This window comes from Seriola dumerili, unplaced genomic scaffold (genome assembly GCF_002260705.1).
Source record: "Seriola dumerili isolate Sdu_G_001 unplaced genomic scaffold, Sdu_1.0 BDQW01000302.1, whole genome shotgun sequence".
NCBI classification, from domain to species: domain Eukaryota; kingdom Metazoa; phylum Chordata; class Actinopteri; order Carangiformes; family Carangidae; genus Seriola; species Seriola dumerili.
Genome location: NW_019174557.1, coordinates 238670 through 260514, shown reverse-complemented (window position 1 = coordinate 260514; position 21845 = coordinate 238670). Strand labels below are relative to the sequence as shown.

Below are 21845 nucleotides of genomic sequence, written 5' to 3'. Positions count from 1 at the left end.
ATGTTATATTTTAGCGTCACAATATCAGCTACATTATAATTTATACAATTCATGTTTGCGGGACCTAGTGACAGCAGGTAAATGGTACAGCCATGTGTAGCCACAGGTTGTGTTCGAGTATTATGCAGTTCTGGGTTTTATATGCAGCTTACATACATAAAAGAGAATAATTTCAAAAGTATGTTATTTTATATTAAAAATGTATCAATAAAATTCAATATATCTACCTCCAGGGATGCAGCACATCTGTGACACAGTTGGAAATGAGTTGTAAAACCCTATTGGTATTATTAGTGAGTATATAACCAGTTGGTATAAGGAAGCTTCATGGCCAATCAAATCTGTTCTTCTAATTGCTTTTGAAAGTAGTTCACTTCCTGTGATGGCTTATTGATACTTTTTTTTAATATTGCATCAAGACTGGCTTCTCCAAAGAGGAAATTTTAACAGGCACAAATAAATATGGGGAACTAAATATGAAATATAGGGAAATATTTAAAATAGGGCCGATTATGAATGAATGAATTTGAATTCATTATTTAGACACTGCTTTGTTTGTAAAGATGTAGAGTTTTATATTGGAAGCCAATTTTTTGTTTGCTTTGCTTAAGCAAATTAAAGAGACATTCAATTGAACAAGTCATGCCTGATTAGACTCCTTCTAAGGACTGTGCGGATGTGTACAGAGTGTGCTTGATTTGATCTCCCTGATCCTCCCGTGAGTTCTGTGACACCTGTATTATTCTTATCAGTTAGAGCAGTTTGGTCACCTTATGTAAATCCAACTTCAACCTGTGCAGAGGTCTAATGAGGAAGAATAAGTGAAAACACCCGTGGGGATGTGCAGGGTCCTTTCCTTTTTCACAGATATTCTGATAGTAACATCACATCTAGTAGCATCACTGCATACAATAAAAACTACGTAGAATAATTCTGTTAACATTTTTTTTTTTTTTGGTCGCTAAAAAACAAAACAAAAAAGCATAAAACAAAACCAAAAAAACAAACCATCTTCTGTCCTGCCACTGTCATAATTACATGTACTGCTGTAACTGTACTAGATGATGATGACATGTTGTGCATCGGAGCCAAAGGTCTACAACAATTAAAAATGTGAAGTTTCAAGCAGCACTTGAGCAACAGTCAAGAGGATGACGCACACAGTGCTGCACATCCAGCCACCCAGTGCTTTTAGATTCAGATTGAGGATCACTGAGAACAGGTGATCCAGAGGGATTTCAATGATGTGGAGTGAGAAAACTTTAAAATACCCTTAAGAGCTATCGTGAGCAACCTACACCATGATGTAACAGTAAGGAGCACGTTCCTTTTTCAGTGCAGAACAAGACTCTCTACATTTTGTAATGCTGTTGGACAGTGACTGGCTCCTCACCTCATTTCTGGCCCTATGACAGAGTGTCTGCGAAGCAAGGCCCTGGCCTTGGCGTTGGTCAGGTTGGAGGTAGGTTCTCCGTTGATGGCCAAGATGGCGTCCCCCACCCCTAGCCTGCCATCCTGGCTAACAGAGCCCCCCTGGACCACACTGCGCACCAGCATGCCTGAGCCGTCCTTGATTGCACTCACCGACATCCCTGCCAACACGCACACGTGTACACACACACACACACACACACACACAAACACACACACACACACACACAAGCACAGGTGAGTGGAGGGTTGGCTAAGGCTGCTTTGAATCCATGCCAGACAGACACACAGTCGCCCAAACAAACACCTGACAGTGGCATAATCAGCATAATCAAGACAGACACTAGGCAGATTAGCACACAAACATGGCTACACATGCTTGACATTTACACAGCATCATCCCTCACAGTCACACTCACATAAGGTGCGCACACACACACACACATACACAGAATCACACACACTCACACCCACAGAGGGCACAGGGCACAGGTGACTAGAAGGGTAACACATGCCAGTCGTACAAACACCTGACTTTGGCTTTATCAAATTGGATGTTAGGCGGATTACACAAACACTTCATTAACGCAAACAGGCAGAAGCAGGTAAATCAAGCATCACACGCACACCTCATGCACACACATACACACACTGCAGAGAGGGAAGGCTAATGTGTGTAGTCTGGCCTATGGTGCCTGCGTACTACGCTGCTGTCTAACAACTACGCACATCCACAACACTATGGTCGTACATAATTTGAAGTTGGTCAAAGAAATGACTTTGTGCTTATTTTTTGATCAAATAAATAGTTTATTGTTTTTTGGTATTACATTCAAATTACAATACAATCATAGTGCCTGGAATACAATCAACTGGAGACACAGCTACTGACAGGACAAACAGAAGACACACATTTCAAAGACAAGAGAGGATTATGTTGAATGTCTCATTCAAATCAATCCAAATGTGTTGAAATACTATGACACACCATTACATCTGTTGCAAAAACGTTTAAATAATTTATGGTCAATTCCCAACATGGAAATTTCTATATGAAAATCTATTTGTTTTGACCTCAACAAAACATCTTTAGTATACTATAAACTTAAGTGCAACAGGTTCACACCATTCAAGAACAAGCAAAGACTTCTAATTAGGCTGTTTATATATTCGTGGTATTGACGAGCAAGGCAAGAGAAAAAGACCTCATTTGAGTCTATCAAACCTTTTCCTTTGACAACCTGCTCTAAAAGCCATACAGTCATTGTAATACAAACCAACCATTCACTGCACATACAGTACATGTCTCATCTCCAAAAATGGGCATAAAGTCATAGTTATGTAATAGATAGAATTGTACATGGCACCTAATCATTGGAAGAAGGTAAAGTAGTACAAATAAATATTGTACTACAATACTATTGCTCATTAAAAAATCCCCCATATTTAAGCCTTACAGATACAGATGGTAACTCTGCCCATTTTGAAACTTTTGCTTCAAGTATATTTAAATTTACAAAACCAAAATCACATAAAATCTGTAAACCCTCCACATTTGGATTTCCAGAAAACTATGCTACATTAATATCTCAGCAATACAAGCTACAATATTTAAAACAAATGAAAACCAAAGAATGCAGTGACACACAGACTGTTGGTTATGACCTTGAATTTCCTCTATCTATAAAAATGTACATCATTTCAAACTTTCACACACACACTCACACGCGCACACACACAAGCAGTGTGATGCCTTATTAGAGCATGTTTCCGGAATGTAAATGAGTTTGTTTCATTATGTTTTGCATAGTGCCCTTAGATGAAAGTGCAGGAGTGCCCTCCGCTACACCTTGTTATTTGCTCCCTGTCATGTCTGAGTAGCCAAACACTGGACTTAATATCGGAGCAGTTAAGACAAAGTACTGTCAAGTACATTGGAGTATTAGATTGATCAACATTCAAATTTAATACTCATGGGTTTCAATATTGCTTATTTATATTATTTTCACATTTGATCATTGATGCACTCCCTTACTAGTCCCTCCTTTACCAGCACACACATTCACACATGCACGCACACACACACACACACACACACACACACACACACACACACACACACACACACACACACACACACACACACACACACACACACACGCACACACACACACACACACACACACACACACACACACACACACACACACACACATTCACACACGCACACACACACACGCACACAGACACACACAGTGATCATCTCCTCTCTCAAGTATGAGGAGCACACCCCTTCACCACTCTTCTTCAGGGCAGTCGTCATCACCACCGCCTATTAGCGTGATTATTGCCATGCCAGCGACGTACACACACCAAGACATCATCACCATGAGAAAGACGGAGAACATACCAAGGCTACGGTTACCCCGGACAACAGTGATTGTCCTCTCAAAGCTGGTGCGTGGAGGTGGAGGCGGGACTTGCTGCCTATCGTCGTCTTCCATGATGCTGAAGCGATTACGCAGCTGGCTTTCCTAAGAGAGAGACAATAGAGGGCATGGGTGAGTATGAGCATGGAGGTGGAGTAACAAATACATCAAACAAGAGTATATCTATGTGAGGCCATACTTAGGCACAGTGGTGTTGATGTTTAGCAGATATTACACTTAGCATGTTCACCATCTTAGTTTAGCATGCTAACATGTGAACGTGCTAATCAGCAGTAAAGACAAAAGTGAGGATGAGGCCAATAGGTCAGAAACCAAAGCACTGGACAAACGTCAAGTTTGACCTGACAATGGCGCTAACAGCAAGGCCAGGAGATTAATTATTACAATTCATCCCCTGGGGACCACAAATGCCTATGCTCGATTTAGTGCCAATCTATTGAGTAGATATTATTAATATATTATATTTGACTGATTAAGTGAAAACTTTGACTTTGAAAAGATATGAGAATTTATTCTCTAGACCTTAAAAATCTGCAGAATTTTTCATGATAAGATATTTCACTCTGAACCACAAATGTTAACCTCATGGTGGCACTAGAGGAAAAGTCAGAGGATCAACCGAAGTCAGTAGGAGTCATTCTTTGTTGACCGTGAATGTTTGCACAAGAACTGATGGCAGTTCATCCAGTGTTTGTTGAGATATTTCAGTCTGGACCAAAGTGCTGGACCAACCAACCCACTGACTGACATTGCCATCCCTATAGATGCTAGCATTGTTAAAAAGTCAAGGGTGGTGTCTTGTAAACAAAATAAATAGGGCTATGTAGGAGCAGCAATAATGATGGACAACTGCAGATTTCACACCTCATAGGCTTTGGTACACATGACATAGAAGTCATAAAGTTTTAAAAAACTATCTGGTATGACAAAAAAAAAAGAAGAAGAAAATCAAACAACGATTAACTCCCAGGATGGAGACCTTTTGGAATAATTCTGAGATGTAAAACATGCAGAAGGGTAGACTTCCTTGGTCCCCCGGGCACTTCACAAAGAAGAAGGGCAACAAGGAAATCTTCTTTGAACCTTCACAGAAAGTACAAGCAGCACTGAATTTCTGAAGCTACCTTTGCAACAAGCCTGTCTTTGATGAGAACACTCTGACACTTGCTGCTCTGAGTCTCTTTGTGTGTGTGTGTGTGTGTGTGTGTGTACGTGTGAGAGACAGTGTGGCAAAATTGCGTGTCCTTGTGTTAGACCAGGTGCCAGTGCTGTGCCGTGCAAGCAGTAAGCACTTTTCATTGAGAGGCAATTGTTGGTAATTAAGCAAAAGCGAGTACAAAAGGCTGCCTCAATAGGATTGAGTTGAGGCCACAATGGAGGAACACGTCTCTGACACTGAGCACTTTCTCTATACCTGACCCAGTGATACTGATACAGCCGACTCTAAGCTCCCCATTATAGAACGTGAACAGAGAGAACACACACCATCATGGTAATCTCCTTTGGAGCAGTTAAAATGGCTACCCACAGAATCTCGGGTTTGCATGGTAATGAGCAATGGACTACGAGATTCAAAGTGTTGCAGTGTTATTGTAACTGTCCCTGCAAAAATTTTTTCCAGCTGAGCCTAAAGCATCACAAAACACTCAACAACAAAAATCCTGTTATATGGTTGCGCATGATTATCCAACATACTGTTACACATTTTGGACATTTTGACAATTATGACAATTCTATTTATCTATAAATCTATATTCCCAGTAAGCACATAAAACTGCTGCTGTAAAAAAATACAATAAACTGACTTTTATGCATGGTTTTACAATGCGACAGTATAGCACAAATTCTGCTGTTGATGTGTTTGTCAGGCCAACTGTAAGAAACAAACGTTGCCCTTTAGTCCCCCTGTGCACCACAGGAGAGTAAAGGGCAAAGAAAGTGAGCAGAAAGTGTGTCCAAAGAACTGTCCAGTGATACAAATAGTTTTTTGTGACTGATGCTAATGTTGTGTTGTCTGACATACCGTTGTTGTGTAATACGGCTGGATGACGCTGTTGTCCTCAGAGTTGAAAGTGTTGCTAGCCTCGGCTGCCTCAGCTAGCAGGCTGACCTGAGTGTGGCTGTCGGTGTCATCGCAGGAAGCCCGCGTGCTCCTCTCTGAGATGGGCGTTAAGCCGCCGCACAGTTCCAGCTGAGGGTATAAAAATGTCAAAGTTGAAATTACAGAGTTTGGAAAAAAAAAAAAAAAAAAACGCTGTGTGTTTCAAAGTTGAGCAAATTCACATGGGAGCAAACAGGCTAAAGAAGGTGACTGTAAATTAGACACCCTCTACTCCTCTCCCCTTCTCTCTCCATCTGTACTGTGGTCGAGCATTGTGTTCATCTCTCAGCTGCATTAAAAATTCAGACGGCCTGTAACTGGATTCTCTTTTCCTTGTTACTAAGCCACAGTCCAAAACAAAAGGGAGAAGAAATACAGTGAGTGCGCTAAAGAAAAAAACACATTTATGTAATTATCTTGTAGAACTGTGGATATAATATTAATCATGTTTTTAATTATAAAATGTTAGTTTGATGAGGATTTCATGAAGTCACAAAAAGCAACTTTTGGATTTGCAAAATGTATGAAACCTACAACCATTTACCATTTATTTCATTTTCTGGATTAGCGAAAAGTACACATTTGTCTGGTTATTTCATCATTAAAAAAATCAACGGATTATGCATATAGCATAAAAGTACATATACCACAATAGAAGATTGTCCCACTCCTAATTTACATTTAGTTTTATGTCTCAAATATTGAACTAAAATTTACTCACGTGTCTTAAACAAATATTGAAATAAACTTCTCATACAATTAAATCTTGGTTTGTGCTGGTAGTCTGTGAGCTGCAGTGTCCCCAGTTCAAGTCTAGCCAGGGACCTTTATTTTATGTCATTCCCCATCTCTCCCCTCATGTCCCTCTACTGACAGATATCAAATCAAATAGTAGTAATTTAATCATCTTCACATACCGGCAGGGGTTTGGCAACACCAATGCGGACAAGTCCATAGCCGGTGGATTTGAGGACGTGCACAGCATAATCCAGGCTGGAGCCTTCCAGCTCAGTTTCATTAACGAACATGAGTCGGTCACCAGGCAGCAGGCGACCATCTCGATCTGCTACACCTCCAGGCACCAAGGACCGGATTACCAGAACTGTTTTAGTGGCATCTTCTGGATCCTGTAGAGTTAAACATTAGAATGGAGAGGAGGGTTTAGTTGGAAAATTTGAGAGAAATGAGATACATGAATTCAAAGAAGAGATGAATGCAGGTAAACAACAGGATAAAAGAGACTTATTAATAAGAAAAGAAAATGGACTGCGTGATCTGAAAGAGGGAAAACCTGCTGTAATAAAACTATTATTTCTTAACATGGCTGGAAAACTTTAGCACAGATTTTTGCTAAACTCGGGCGTGTTTTTAATCTAAAATTTTAAACAGAAACTGTCAGCACACTTTTCAGTCAGTTTAGTTTATAAATACTGTATACAGAATACAAGAATTCTCCCTGTAGAATACAGAAGTCCACCTCTGTTCACTCTATCCAGCCCGACACTGATATTCTTAGACTGCAGCCTATTCCAGTCTGTTCTATTTGTAGAAGGGCTCAGGGGCATGTCTCTGACCTGGTAGTCCAGGATACTGAAGCCCAGTCCCGACTCGCCTTTCTCCAGCTCAACCACCTGAGCCTCTCTCTCCCACATGGCCAGAGGAGGTGACATGGGGGGCACGCCACGCTTGGTGATGTCCTCAGCTGTAGGACAGGGAATGACACAGCCCTGATCCAACTGGGACAAGCGCAATGAAGAGAGAAGGCGCAGACAAGGAGATTGATAAGAAAAGAACAGCATGTCAGGTGAATCTTAGAGTGTCATTTCAACCTGAAATGTATAAAACCTGTAGTGTTGTTTATATTGTCTTAAGCAAAAGGATTTAGACACTAATACTTAATCCCTCCATTCATCCTTTCTTCAGTGTGTGCTTGCACCTTGTCATTGAACTCAGCCAGCAGTTCTTTCAGGGTGAGATGGACATCATCATCATCTTCTTCATCACTGTCAGGAACTGAAGGGGGTACGATGCGAGAGCACACCAGGCACACATGCATCGGCAGCTCCTTAAGAATATTGACCACCTCCTTATGCGTCTCTCCAATGAGAGGGATGCCATTCACCTGCCAGGAAGATAAATTATACATATAGAAATATAGAAATACAGAAAGAGATTGGCTGAGTCATGCTTGTAGCCTTTGTAGAAATACAACCCCTTGGTGTTGTTTTGGTTATATTATTGTAGGTTTGTGTCTGTCTCAAACTGTCACTGTGTCTGTGTGTACAATTACAGAAATCTACAACACAGTCCTTAAATTTGACATTTTTAGTGATATTTCAGTTTCAGGAACTGAGGAGCAATTAGTGGCCACAGTACATCAAATCACAGCAAGAACAATTAAAGCAGAAAGCGGTAACTAAACCGAGTGTGGCTCGTTTAAAAACGTAGACGAACATGGGCTTTGCCACCCTGATGTCGTCTGAAGGAAATCAAAGGGCTGACCAGTCACAATCATATTGGCTCAAAAAGGCAGGGAAGACACGAGCCAGTGTGCAGCGTTTTCTACATGACATATATGTATATATATAATTTAAGCTACTGTAGATTGTCCAAGCTTTCATGAGACTGCTCATCATGATGAGTGATACGTGTGGGTGCGTGAACTTGCCCAGTGGAGGGGGAGGAGGGCAAGCTCTCCCCCTACAGTACAGGCACAAATGCACAGAGGCACACACATTCACACCCACCTTGTTATAACTGGCTTTTGCTGCCTTACGGGAAAAAGTTGCACAGTGCGCTTGACATTGTGTGTGTTGAAAAGAGCACAAAACTATGCTGCTATGGTATAAGTAAAAAAAAAGAAAAAAAAAAGAGGTTTGTTGTCTTATTATCATTAATCAGATATATGTGTAGGTATTCAAAAAACAATATCCCACCCACTCCAGGTGGCGGTTCTGAGAACGCTTAAAAGAACAGGCTATTACTGCTAACCGCTTGAATGAAAGCTGGAAACATGAGAGAAAATAAGGCACTGTGAACCAGAGATAAACCATGAGGGAACCTTCTCATTAGTCATCCATTTGTGTCCCACAGATGTGGCGAAATAATCAGCCCACCTCAGATCATATCTTCATCAAACAGCGAAAGGATGAGAGGCAGAGCAGTTGGCTGAAAGGATCAGCATCAGACGGTTACCTCCAATATCTGGTCTCCGGTGAGGATCTTGTCGCTTTGGCCGATGGGCCCCTCAGGTAAGATGGAGCATAGGTAATGATGTCCCGCCCGAGCCTCCAGACTGATGCCCAGACCGCTCGTCTCGCTGAAACGCTCCAGCTGACACACCTAAAAGAGCGATGTGGAAGTTGAGTGGTGGGAATCAGTGGAAGAGATGCAAAGGGTGTGGAGTGAACTTCATACTGTCAAATCTGGTTTTCTATCTTAAATGGGCAATAAAATGTAATGTTGCGCAGGGTGAAATAAGATGAGGTATATACATACATACAATGCTAATATATTTTGATTGTGTTTTATATTTAATGCTTATCTTCATTACAGAGAGACGTACAATGACTTCATATCTGGGTCCAACCGCATGCTGCCACCTCCTCCTCAGGTCCTCCTCCTCAGCTGGCGTCAGCGTCACACCTGTGAAATGTGCACACATACAAAGACAACCACCCTCATTTCCCACATTCAGATAATGCAACACACATCCTAATTCATATTGTACCGATGCCCTAAATGATCCAGTCAATAAAGAAGAGGATCCTGAGGTGATGAAAGCATCGCCTCGGCTGTTTTATAGAGAGAAGACAACATGTTTCTCCTTGTGCCAAAGCAGCATGTCAACACACAACCACTCAGACAGTCACACACACACACACTACAGGCGCACGGGCATGCATATTCACACCCACCATCTTATGAATTTTTGGCAAACTAATGTTTTCTCGTTCATCTATTAAAGCCTCACAGCAATCAGGGCTTATTTGACTGTCCTCGCCAATCAAGCCCAAAAATCCTTCTCTAAATAAAGCCATCTATGCAGGCGGGGTGAGAGACAAATCATCTGGAATGAGTTGAATGAGTTGGATAAACACATGACTGCACAACACTATAAATAGACTCCCATCAAAGAGCATGCTTCGCTGCCACATTGCTGCTCCCAGAGCCCAATTAGCATATCAGACTAAGTCCCATGATCCAGTTCCAGACTGCAGTGCAGTATGGGAAAAGGGTACTTACCGTTTCTGGAATCATGTCGGGGTCGTCTGCTGGCGTATGCTGCTCGCCGGGAGATTTCACGCAGAGAGCAGATTCCTGAGACAGGAAAAGACACTTTAGCATACATGCAGGGATTCAAACACACTTGAGTTGAAAAGAAGACGTGTACACTTCCACAGTGAGCATTCGAGAGCTAACGACATGGAAGAGGTCGCAAAAGTTCAGCAACAGCCCAAAGAAGCACCAAAATATGCTTAGTCCAGATATTGGAACTTGTCAGATTTTATTCGTGCAGACAAATCAACTCAGTTACTTTCAGTTACTTCAAAACCAATCCGCTCATGATACAACTGAGCCAATATGTTCCCCTCTCTCAACACAAAGCACCTGTCTCTTGGATCTTGTTGAGGCCCGCTCTGTAGGGATTGCCCTCGTGGAAGCTGTGGGAGTGTCGGAGGGGCTGCAGGGGAGGAACCGGGGGCAGGATGTGGCTCAGACGGACGGCCTTCCTCAGCAACCTCAGTCTGACCAGGGGACCTGTCCTACGCAGCACCTCCATTGCCCTCTGCTCACTGCAGCCCTGCAGGCTCACCCCATCCACCTGTGGGAGGGGGCGAGAGATGTTAAAGCTGGGAGTAGGGAAAATAGCCAGGATGAAGGCGAAGGTATGATGCAGACAGAGGCAAAGTGTTCCAGGATGGAGAGGATTGCATGGAGGCACGACATGTGAGGGTGAATTAAATGGGAAAACGCAAAAAGAAATCAATAGTAATCAAAAATAAAAACAGAGAGAGATGGAAAGAATAGGCAAAAACAAGAGATGATGAAGAGATGGATGGGAGTAAAAGTAAAACTAGAAGAATTCCCCTTCATCAGCTAAAAAAGACCCTAATTGGTGTGTATGGAACTACTGAAAGTTGCAAACTGTGCAGATTTCGAGATGCTGAAATCGTTAAGGTTCAGCAGAGAATACATTTCAGACAACAGGGTATTTGTCTTCAGAGAGCACAATAAAAAAGCTATCTGCTATGTTTTTAGTGGAACTCACAGATAGTATGATGTCTCCAATGTGGATGCGTCCATCTTGATCAACAGTGCTGCCTTTCACTATGCTCTTCACTATCACACCGGCACTGTAGACTGAGGAGGGCAAGATAAATTAAAGGAAAATTAGCATTGATTATGTAAATGTAGCTCTAAACTCACACATCATCAATAATGACTTCCATTAAGGAGGTATTCTTTATAATTGTATTATTTCCTCAATTTGCTTCCATCAACTTCGCTGGGAGTACTGATAATTGGCTAATTTTTCACAAGTTAAAACTTAGTAGATATTATTACCTGAGTTTAGGTCACCTATGTAGCTAGCAATGGTGAATCCCAGGCCCCGGCTGTTTTTAGTGAACTGCACACTGAACTCATAGTCATCATTCAAGTCATTGAGCTGGAAAGGAGCACAGACAGAAAAATCTTATGCTTATTTTTTGGGTTTAAAGACTACCGTATGACACATTCAATGTAACTGATTAGCCAATTATGTGATTCTGTACACATGCACACACTAACACAGACACACAGACACACACAGACACAGACACACACACACACACACACACACACACACACACACACACACACACACACACACACACACACACACACACACACACAAACACACACACACACACACACACCTTGCCATCCAAGCTGTCCTGGCTGAGCACAGGAGAGGAAAGGTGGTTGTCCTTGGTAATATCCCTGGCAATGAGCAGTTTCACCTTGCTACCAGCATTTCGCAGCACCTGGGCCAGGTGGTCATTTGTGAAAGGGTGAAAAGTGAGTGTGTGAAAAAAAAAAAAAAACATAAAATGAAAAATCTGACTCTGAATGAAAAAGAGACAGCTGCCCTGGAAAGGCAGCATGGCATACAGTGGATTAGACCTGTTCAGAGCTGCTCTCTCCATGGAAAAAGATGCTGCTCTGCGCTGCTCTTTAACAGAAGTGGGGGTGTGAAGGTGTTCTTAAACATTGTTTTTTTGTTTTGGTCTTACAAAAGTTTAAAAAAAATAAAAGACTTCAGAGAGAGAGCTTAACTGACTTGTGGCGACTATATGTCTGGTTAATTTTCCTACAGCAGCACACTCTCCTGAGCTTTTGTATGGACCCATCTAGAACTGTCTTCCATAAAGTGGATGGAAAAGTCCAAAATGGGGCTACCAATAGATACACACAGGGACTGGGCCACACTGCTAGGTCAGATTTATCTTATCATATATTAAATAAAGCTTTATCATTGCAGAAATAGATTTATAGTGAAAAAAGCAATTCAACTCATCCTCAGCTTTTCTAGAGTTTCTGGAAATGACGCCTCACCTGTGCCACCTGCTCGCTGTTCATGCCCGCCAGATCTGTATCTCCGATGCGCAGGATCTGGTCTCCACTACTCAGGCGCTTATCCTGGGGAGCCCCATTACAACAAAAACATTCAGAAGTTGATCGTAATGGAAATATTTAATACATTCTGCATATTCTACTCAACATGTTTCACTTCAATACAACATTTCAGTACAGTGTTTGTTCTGAGATTTCATTCATTAAAGATAGTAAAGATAGTAGTTTGACAATTTGGAAAACATATATAAGTCATAAAGTGTTAATTTGTGAGCTTTAAAGGAGCTATTTATTTTGCTATTGCTACATGGCCAACGTTAGTATTGACAGCTGTTTACCTCAGTAATTGATACATTTACAGGAGGTTATAATACGCCCTCTCAGCAGAGCTACTTCTTCAAGGCAGATGGGATGCTACAGTGACACAAAAGTAATGAGACAGTTCGACTGGACCAGGGCTAGCTGGTTAGCATGCTAACTTCAGTGGAAGAAAAGAAGTGATAGAAATAGCAACAAAACAAGAGGGTTGTTTTCCACTGCTGGAGACAGCTCTTGGAAAATTAATTTTGAAAAAAAAAAAAAAAAGTTTGATACTGAACTCACATTGTTTCTTCTAGACTGGTAAATAGACAGCTGCTGATGCCAACGTTGGCTATGTAGCCATAGCAACAGTTACAAATAGCTCCTTTAAAGGTGCTGGTTGGAGTTTTTTTTCTTACTGATGGACACAACCAGGCGAGGTGTTACCCCATTTCCAGTTTCTAAGCTAACAAATGCCTGGCTGTAGCTTCATAATTAACAGACAAACATGTCAGTGGTATTGATATTATAAGAGATTGAAAAACCATATTTCACAAAATGTCTAAAAAACAAAACTATTCCTTTGATAGATTGGCAGGCGGATTTACCCGGCCGGCAGCTCCTCCAGGAAGGATGGTCTTGACCATGACTCCTGTGTTCCGCCCTCCTATGATGCCAAAGCCAAGCCCCTTACCATCATTGGTCAGCTCAATCATCTCCACATGACGCCTCTAATGTGGCAGAGGTTAGAAGAAAAGGGAGAGAGAGAAGAGGGGGGAGGGAGGGAGGAAAAATCTATTCTAATTAGACTGGTAAAAATAAAGTGAAACAGCTGAAGCTGAATGTGCTTGATACCCTTGTTTATCTACATCCACAGAGACACACTTAGCTCTACAGTAACACCTCACTTGCAACATCAATGTACCTCATGAGCAATAGCAGACAGGTTTCTCCCCATCGACATGGTGCGGGAGATTCGAGGGGGAGTGCAGTACTAAAAAATAAATGTCATGCGTAAAATAAAAGCAACCCTTAAATGACATTGAGTTAGCTGAGCAGCCTCTTATGACCAGCTGAAACCCTCAGATGATGTGATATCCAGCTGTGCCTGAGATTTATAAAGTAATATAATATTCTCAAATATAAAATGTGACATTTCGAATGGTAATGTGTTATATTTTACAATTGAAAGAAAAAAAATTATTTGCTTAGCTCAAGAACTGAGTGCTTTAAAAATACATTGCCCTATAACTAACGTCTTCCCCTTAAATTATCTTTCTTTTATGATGGCTATTTTAAATACCTGTGATTCGGTGGGAATGCAGTTGCCTGGGTAAATGTCTGAGAAGGACAGATCCTGTGAGCCTAGAGAGGAGATGCTGCCTTCCCTGTGGAAGGATCTGGCAGTGCTGGGCCTTCGGTTCTCCACGGCCCATGTGTAGGAGTCACTGTGGCTCAGCGTCTTCAGCCCCACCGCCATGCCCTGGCACGGTCCACAGTTCATGGACACAGATTTGGAAATGGCCTTCCCCTGGTAGGGTAAAGGAGGAACAGATACAACACATGGAGAGATGAGAAGAAGAGGATAAAAAGTGTAAAAATGGAGGGGATGGAAGTGGGAGAGATGGATGGGGTTGGACAGAGAGCGAATAGATGAATTGGAGAAGGATTGAAGGATGCAAGGGAAGGGAGAAAGAAAGATTGTTAGGAAAATGGATGGCAGAGATAAAGAGATGGGGAAGGGGGTTGATACAGAGGTGGAGACATTAATTGAAGAGAGGAGATATGGAGACAGAGAGGAAAGGGATGAGGGTGAGGGAGTGATGGAGGGAAATGGAAAGGATAAAGGAGATGGGAAAGGAGAGCGTTGTGAGACAATGAAGAAAGATGTGGGATAGAGAGCAGGGAGGGAGGGTTAATGTGTGTTAGCCAAAAGAAAAAAAATATATATAGAAAAATAGGTTTAAAATGGAGCAGAGAGGGAAAAGATAAAAGAGCAGGAACACGAGGATCTCAGATAAAGGCTTCTGCTCAATACCACATAACCACAACACTGATCCCTTTTGTCTTTCAGGTTCTCTGTTTCAAATTTTGAAAAGGAGTTTGAGTAGATGCTTATTTCTGATCTGATTGCTATTCCACCTTAACGACTTTGACACCTGTCGAATCAGCAGTAGTAGAATAAAAGATGAAACACTATCAAAATACTAATGGGCAACTTCACATCATATGCACTTAGGTTACTAATACTGTAAGAGAACTTACAGAGGAACTTGAACTAATAAAAACCTGTGTCAGTGTCTGTCCTGATAAAAATCCAGAAACCTTTGACACAATCCAGTGCCACATTTCCTGTAGTGCAGAGATGCTAAACGGCTACAGGCTTACGCCACATTGCTAATGTAGTAACGCATGTGTGTGGAGACTGTGGGGCTTATGGGGTTAGCCTATTACAACAAACATCAGCAGGCAATTACCAAGCCATGATGCTTAACACTGACTCACTATATATATATATATATATATATATAGTGAGTCAGTGTTAAGCATCATGGCTTGGTAATTGCCTGCTGATGTTTGTTGTAATAGGCTAACCCCATAAGCCCCACAGTCTCCACACACATGCGTTACTACATTAGCAATGTGGCGTAAGCCTGTAGCCGTTTAGCATCTCTGCACTACAGGAAATGTGGCACTGGATTGTGTCAAAGGTTTCTGGATTTTTATCAGGACAGACACTGACACAGGTTTTTATTAGTTNTATATATATATATTTGGGCTATGGGTCAGAAGATGTGTGTGAATAAATATTGTTCCAAGATGCACTGGTATATCAGCTATCACCAGAACCACATCCCACACACACACACACACACACACACACACACACACACACACACCACACACACACACACACACACACACACCAGCTCAAGACTTATGACAATGTTACAGATGACTTCTGTAAACTCCTCAACATGATATATAGCCACTTCTTCCTTCCCCTCTCTCGCTCTCCCTTGCTCTCTCTCTTTTCTCAGGGCTTTAGTGGTAAGCTTAGGTAAGCTGATTACTCATCCAGTTTGGTTCTTGCATTCAGTATTTTAGGAATGATTCCGGCTCCTTCCCCACCATTCAATATACACCAAACACCTACACAGTCATGCTCGCGCTGTACCTTCGCCACGGGCTTCCGCTGAGCTTGCTGTAAGCTGAGTATATGATGGAACAGGGGGCTCTGCAGGACAGTCTTTAGCAGGGAGAGTTTCTCCTGTGTGGGGGCCTCCCCTCTCTCCTTCAGTTTGGCTTGCAGTCTCTCCACAGCCTCCAAGGCACACTGAGTATCTGCAGAGAAATTGTATATCATTCATGTCATACAGTAACAGGATTTCTCCCATTTGGCTTTGCGTTAAAGTTTTCCGCATGTTGCAGCAGCTCCTGGGCGACCATGACACAAACCAGAGGCTTTCATAATAAGCTAAGAAATGTCAACACTTAACAGGTACTGGTGCGAAAATAAATGAGTTTTCCCCAGATCTGCAAAATGACTTTGTTAAAATACAACATCTGTGTTCCAATCCAAAATCGCTGCTTCTGTCAGCGCTGATCCACAATGTGTCAGCTATTGAAAACAACTGTGTTTTGGAGGATTGAGTTGCCGTGAGCTGTGCTTGTCTGAAAAGATAACCCTGAACCCTGAGTGTGAGTTCTTTCAATTTCAGTTTAAAGAAAAAAAAAAAAATACTATCACATTCCTCTCTTCTCAATTTTCTGGCAAAGTTATTAAGTTTCCAAAATCAAAATTTTGATTCACCTGTGGCCAGCAAGTGAAAAATAATGTTCCTTTTACAAGACGGCTTTAAAGAATTTAATCACACTTTCACTAAAAAAAAAGCACTAAAAAGCAAAAGCAAAAGCAAAAAAAAAAAACAAAAAACAAAAAAAACCTGAAGCCTGGTGTCAGGTCATATTGCCCTTGTTTATTTAGAGGAGCAGCAGCTAATGAGCAGAAGCCACAATTGCAGTAATTGTATGTGGCAGAAGGTTAAGACCCTGTAAACTCTTCACCACAAAGTTTTGACTACCGACCAGACCGTGAGTCCTTTGCCACCTGCACATGTAAGTATTCCTTCCTCCCTGGCTGTTGCAGCCATGCCTGACACCTTAATTGTAAGCCTCTGATGATGGCTGTGGAGGGGAGTCTAACTGAGGTTATTGGAACATGGTTGGCTTTAAACAGCTCCTTACATTTGCAAGCCACTGAACGCACTTACCCATGATTTCCATCGCCGCCTGACAGGTTGCTCAGATGAATTGCTGCTTTGTGACTCTCTGCCTTAGTTAGATGTCATTCTTCTCTGTTTGGCACCTGCAACGCGAATAACAACAAAATACAAAAGGGTTTGTGCTTCAGCAAGACCTGATACAGACAGTCTGTTTACGTTCTGGTGACAGTGTATTTGTGAAGGATGACAGTGTGTTTGTAGACTACAAGTGTCAAGGTGAGGTTTCACCTTGAAGACATTTCCACTGTTCATACACTTTATTACAATTATGGCGGGAACCCCCCCCCCNNNNCCCCCCCCCCCCCCCAAACTAATCAGTCTTCCTCTCCTTATATTTATCTTACACCTGTTCAGCAGCATGTCTCATTGTACCTCGACATCCTCACTTCCAGGGCCTGTGCCATGCTTGTTTGCAAGCGCCTTAATGCTCTTTAGCAGGATTTAAATCTTCTCCAAAAGGCTTTATCAGCCAGTGATGGTAATTAACAGCGACACATGGCCTCCCGACCATTCTGACTTGAGGGGGAGCCTGTATTGCTTCAAAACACGATACCAATGACATGATTTGATTTGCAAAACGATGGGCTGGAAATGACAACGTCTCATCTGAAATCTAATTAGAGGCCATTGATAGGCACGATGGGTATCGCAGCACTTATATGCCCTTCACGGTAGCCTAATGAAATCTTTATCTTATACCTGTTGATAGTAACGCCATGCTTACTGCTTCGAAATAGAAAAAAAAAAATCAGATGACTGATTTACAGTAATTATGCAGGCTCCTTAGCATCTAATTTGATATGTAATCTATAAAACAATCAATTAATCTGTCTTTAAAAATGACCGGGGCACATTAGACCTATCGCTGTGACGAACAGACGGACACCATGCAGTCCAGAAACGCTTGTTGCAGAAAGCCTCATCTCACCTCCATTGCATCGCCGGTGGGCTATCAACAGGTCCCCACTGAGTTCCAAGCACAGCACGTCCTCCACCTCCACCAGTCCGCAGGGCAGATTTGCCTGAACCGAATACCAAGAATGACACTTTCCTGATGGGACAAGTCATAACAGCTTATTGAGAGACGGCACGATATCAAGAAGCAAGCTGAGCGCTTTATTTTCCAGCATTGTGTCCGCGGCTTTTGTGCGCTCCGTGCAGTGCGCATGTCACCCTCTGATCTTCAGGCACAGAGGGCTCATCCCTAATGAAAAAGAACTAGTCTACAGTAATCCTGTAATGTATTTCACTGGGGCACTCTGCAAACAATTCTTATGGATATTATTGTCAAGTAGGCTAAACTCCAAACTCGTTGTCCTCAATACTAACCTAATGAGAAAATTATTGTGTTAAAAATGAAAAAAAGAAAGAACGTGAGAATATCATAGAAATGTGTTATTAAATATTGGCCTAATAGTAGCCCAAGACTGAAATCAAAATACCTACTAGAGCTACAAAAGTTGGTAGAAAGATGGTACACATTTTTATTAAGTATTTCTTTATTTATTAATTACGCATCTGGTCTGGGTTCAAATACAATTTTTTTTTTAATTAAAAGGATAATTTTCCTGTTTAGACCTAATTCTGATTGGGCATTTCCTCGAATAACATTTTCAGCTCGTTGGTGCTATATATGTCATGTTCACGACCTTAAGGTTTGCCCAGTAGACCCCTACCGGGCAAAACGCTTTAGGCTGAATGGTCCACATTTAATATCCGGCTTTCCAAAGCCCAAACGTGGGTCCGGGGACCACAACAAGACATTTAATGGATTCCGGGAGGTCGCGGTGCAGCCTGAAGGAGGACTGTGTTTCACTTTTTCTGCTCTTTATTTAGCTGAGGATGTGATAGGCTAATGAATGGAACTGTACCAACTGTAGGCTGCTTATTGCAGTATTCACCCAGAGTCAGCCTACAATTATGCAATCATACATCAAATCATGTCTGAGAATAAAATAAATAAATAAAACACCGCTCAGTTTTGGGCTTCCTGTGTGACAATCACATAGAGTGGGTGTTTAATGTGGTCTATATACACCGTCAAAGTTTGGGAACCCCTGTGTGCCTTCACACGGCAGGTGGAGCCCTAGGTCCAGAGATTTAGGAGCTAAATCCAGTGCCATGTTTTCCACCAGACACCCCATTTCATCTCTCCCTCTTCCTCTCTCTGCATCCCCCAGGCAGGAATCATCACCCCTCTCCCTCTCCCTCTCTCTCTATCTCTCTCTCTCTCTCACCCTCCCCAGCCTTCCACCCACCCTCGGCTCCCCGCCCGCCTGCAACGCAACGCTCCTCTCGCCGGGCTGCGCTCTGATCCACCGAGCATCCACAGCGCCTCCAAATTGGTTTGTCATTGCTGACCCCTCTCTCTCTCTCTCTCTTTCTCTCTGTGTTGACCACGGTCCTCTGCTCCGCTGCGCCTGTGGACTTCAGCTGAAGTCAGTAAGAACATAAAGACAACCAAAAAGAGATAAAGAGAGAGAAAGGGAGGGAGGGAAGAAGGGATACAGACAGACGGATAGAGAGATACTCCTCTGTCCTCCTCCAGCACTCCACTGGTCTTAGTGCATTTGGACGGACGCGATACCTCCTGTGCGAGCGCTGATTCGGGATACTAAGCACACAAGCTTTAGCTTTATTTCCAGCAGGTTTGCCCACGTCGTTTTTTTTTTTCTTTTTGCTGCAGCGAGAATTAACTACGGAGCCGGAGTCGAGGCGCCAATCAGTGAAATTAAGCTATTTATCGACTGGGAAGATCTATTTCTATCCGAGATCTAGCGTTCTTGGGGACTGTATGAAAAGAGCACAGAAAAGGTTATTCCTGACTCCTCTCTGCGCCGGATGTGTATATATGCGCTTACATCGCTGCGACTGGTGATACGGTAAGGATCCGCTCTTTATTCCTTCTACAAATGATGTAGAATTTGTGCAGACGTCGCTGGTGAGCGTTGGTCAACCTCTTGACTACATGTCAACCTGTGTCTGTCACTGACCTGCTCTGAAAGCTATATGGCAGCGCTGACTTTGGTTCTCACGGATGCCCATGGGAATGTGGCCTGCGATTATTGTACTTAAAGGGCGCGGAAACTGGCCCTAATGGACGAGAGGGTAAAATGTAATATAGTTGGCGTATTTGTGTAGATGATGGTCCAGCAGCTTGCGGCTGGATGGGCGTCGCTCTCGGATGTGAGATGTCGCTAAGGCGAAGTGATAAGCAATCATACCTATTTACCTCTCCAGCAAATAATCAATGCAATCACATTATCCCATGACGGCATCTCGACCGTGGGGTTTACACATAATTATTATTCTGTAGCCGCATGTATCAGCCTGACTGCAGGGCGCAATGACAAATCACATGCTTTGGCATGATGGATGACAGATAGACTAAGTGTTCACCTCCTCAGGTTTTTCTCCCCCCACCCCCCCCCTCTATTTCACGCGGCTGTCATTTGAGTATATGGGAATGCAGTTATCCTGTTTGGGGGCTGTGCTGGTTTGTCAGCCGCAGTCTAAAATCCAGAGTAAATCCAGCCACTCTGTAAGAAAAGGAGTATCCAGCAGGCCAGTGCACCCCGGGATACGTCAATCATGCGGTTTCATGAGTGAAAGCTATGACTCTTATTTACAGAAGAGACGTGTGGGGTTGCAAATGACCTTGATGTGCCACTGAAAACTACTGAAGGTTGCACAGTTCTTTGATCTTGACCTAAACTGAGAGGAGCAGCCTGCTTCTGATTTGTGTGACCATGGATGTACAGTATATATACGCCTTGTGATCAGCAAGCTGTCCTTTGTTTTGCCTAAGAGTTTAGTGACTCCTTACTGATGGTGAACAAAGCTTTATGGGTAATCATAAGTCGTCTGAAACTACAAATGATTGCAAAAGATATCTGGCAAAACAAAGCACCCCCTCAATGATGATTTGCTGTGTGTGCCTGCTTGGCTGGCTGTGGATTGGCCCTTCAGCAACCGAATGACTCTCAGCAAAGATATTGTGTGCAAACTCTTTGTGTAGGTTTTAATATACAGTATGCTATAAAAAGGGTGGATATAGTCTCTTGGTTGGAGTAGTTGACAGTATGTGTTGACTCATCTGTCAGCGCTGCAGCTAAGAAACGTGTCTCCAAGGAATCCACTGAGCAGGTGGGAAAATGGTCAGTGTAGGCAGTTATCTGTAGCCTGTGTCTGTAGTGGAGAAAAAATGTTTTTTACGTAGATTTGCTTGGCTGCCATTTTGGTAGCATCTGTTAAAGCACAGGCCTGTCTCCAAGGAGATTATTATGTTTGTGGACGAGATGAATATCACTAAATCGTCTGTCATCACTGCATCTGTTTGTGCCCAAGTGATCCTACAGTCCCTCGGTTGCATTTTGTATGAATAGTTGATTATCTGTCCTAAATGTTGGAGAAAGATATAGACTCAAAAATTCTTGCGGTTTTCCCGTCCGGACCCGGCATTGTTGGTTGTGGGCGTCTTACAAGTTGTTTATCTGTTTTAAACTGTGTGTAGCCTCAATAGTATTTGTGTTTTCCTTTCCAAATTTACACAAGCTACTGTGGATGTTTACTTTTGTGACAGGCTGGAATAGTGATAGGATGTTTGTCAGACATCACACCGTGGTTGCACGCTGTTTCAAAGAGCGTCTTGTGTCACAT

The 21845-nt window shown here is 42.5% G+C and overlaps 1 protein-coding gene across 1 annotated transcript in view; it reads right to left on the bottom strand.

The window, feature by feature from the left end:
* LOC111231519 (multiple PDZ domain protein-like) overlaps nucleotides 1-19540 on the bottom strand; it is a 38496-nt gene extending 18956 nt beyond the window's left edge. Inside the window, 20 exon segments of the mRNA XM_022758637.1 lie at nucleotides 1394-1592; nucleotides 3842-3965; nucleotides 5905-6072; nucleotides 6885-7109; nucleotides 7557-7684; nucleotides 7870-8104; nucleotides 9178-9324; nucleotides 9548-9627; nucleotides 10228-10302; nucleotides 10594-10807; nucleotides 11255-11346; nucleotides 11551-11653; nucleotides 11904-12011; nucleotides 12583-12666; nucleotides 13509-13630; nucleotides 13819-13894; nucleotides 14204-14431; nucleotides 16079-16245; nucleotides 18115-18208; nucleotides 19424-19540. Coding sequence (XP_022614358.1) covers nucleotides 1394-1592; nucleotides 3842-3965; nucleotides 5905-6072; nucleotides 6885-7109; nucleotides 7557-7684; nucleotides 7870-8104; nucleotides 9178-9324; nucleotides 9548-9627; nucleotides 10228-10302; nucleotides 10594-10807; nucleotides 11255-11346; nucleotides 11551-11653; nucleotides 11904-12011; nucleotides 12583-12666; nucleotides 13509-13630; nucleotides 13819-13894; nucleotides 14204-14431; nucleotides 16079-16245; nucleotides 18115-18208; nucleotides 19424-19540 — 2786 coding nt within the window.
* Between the last annotated feature and the right edge of the window lie 2305 nt (nucleotides 19541-21845).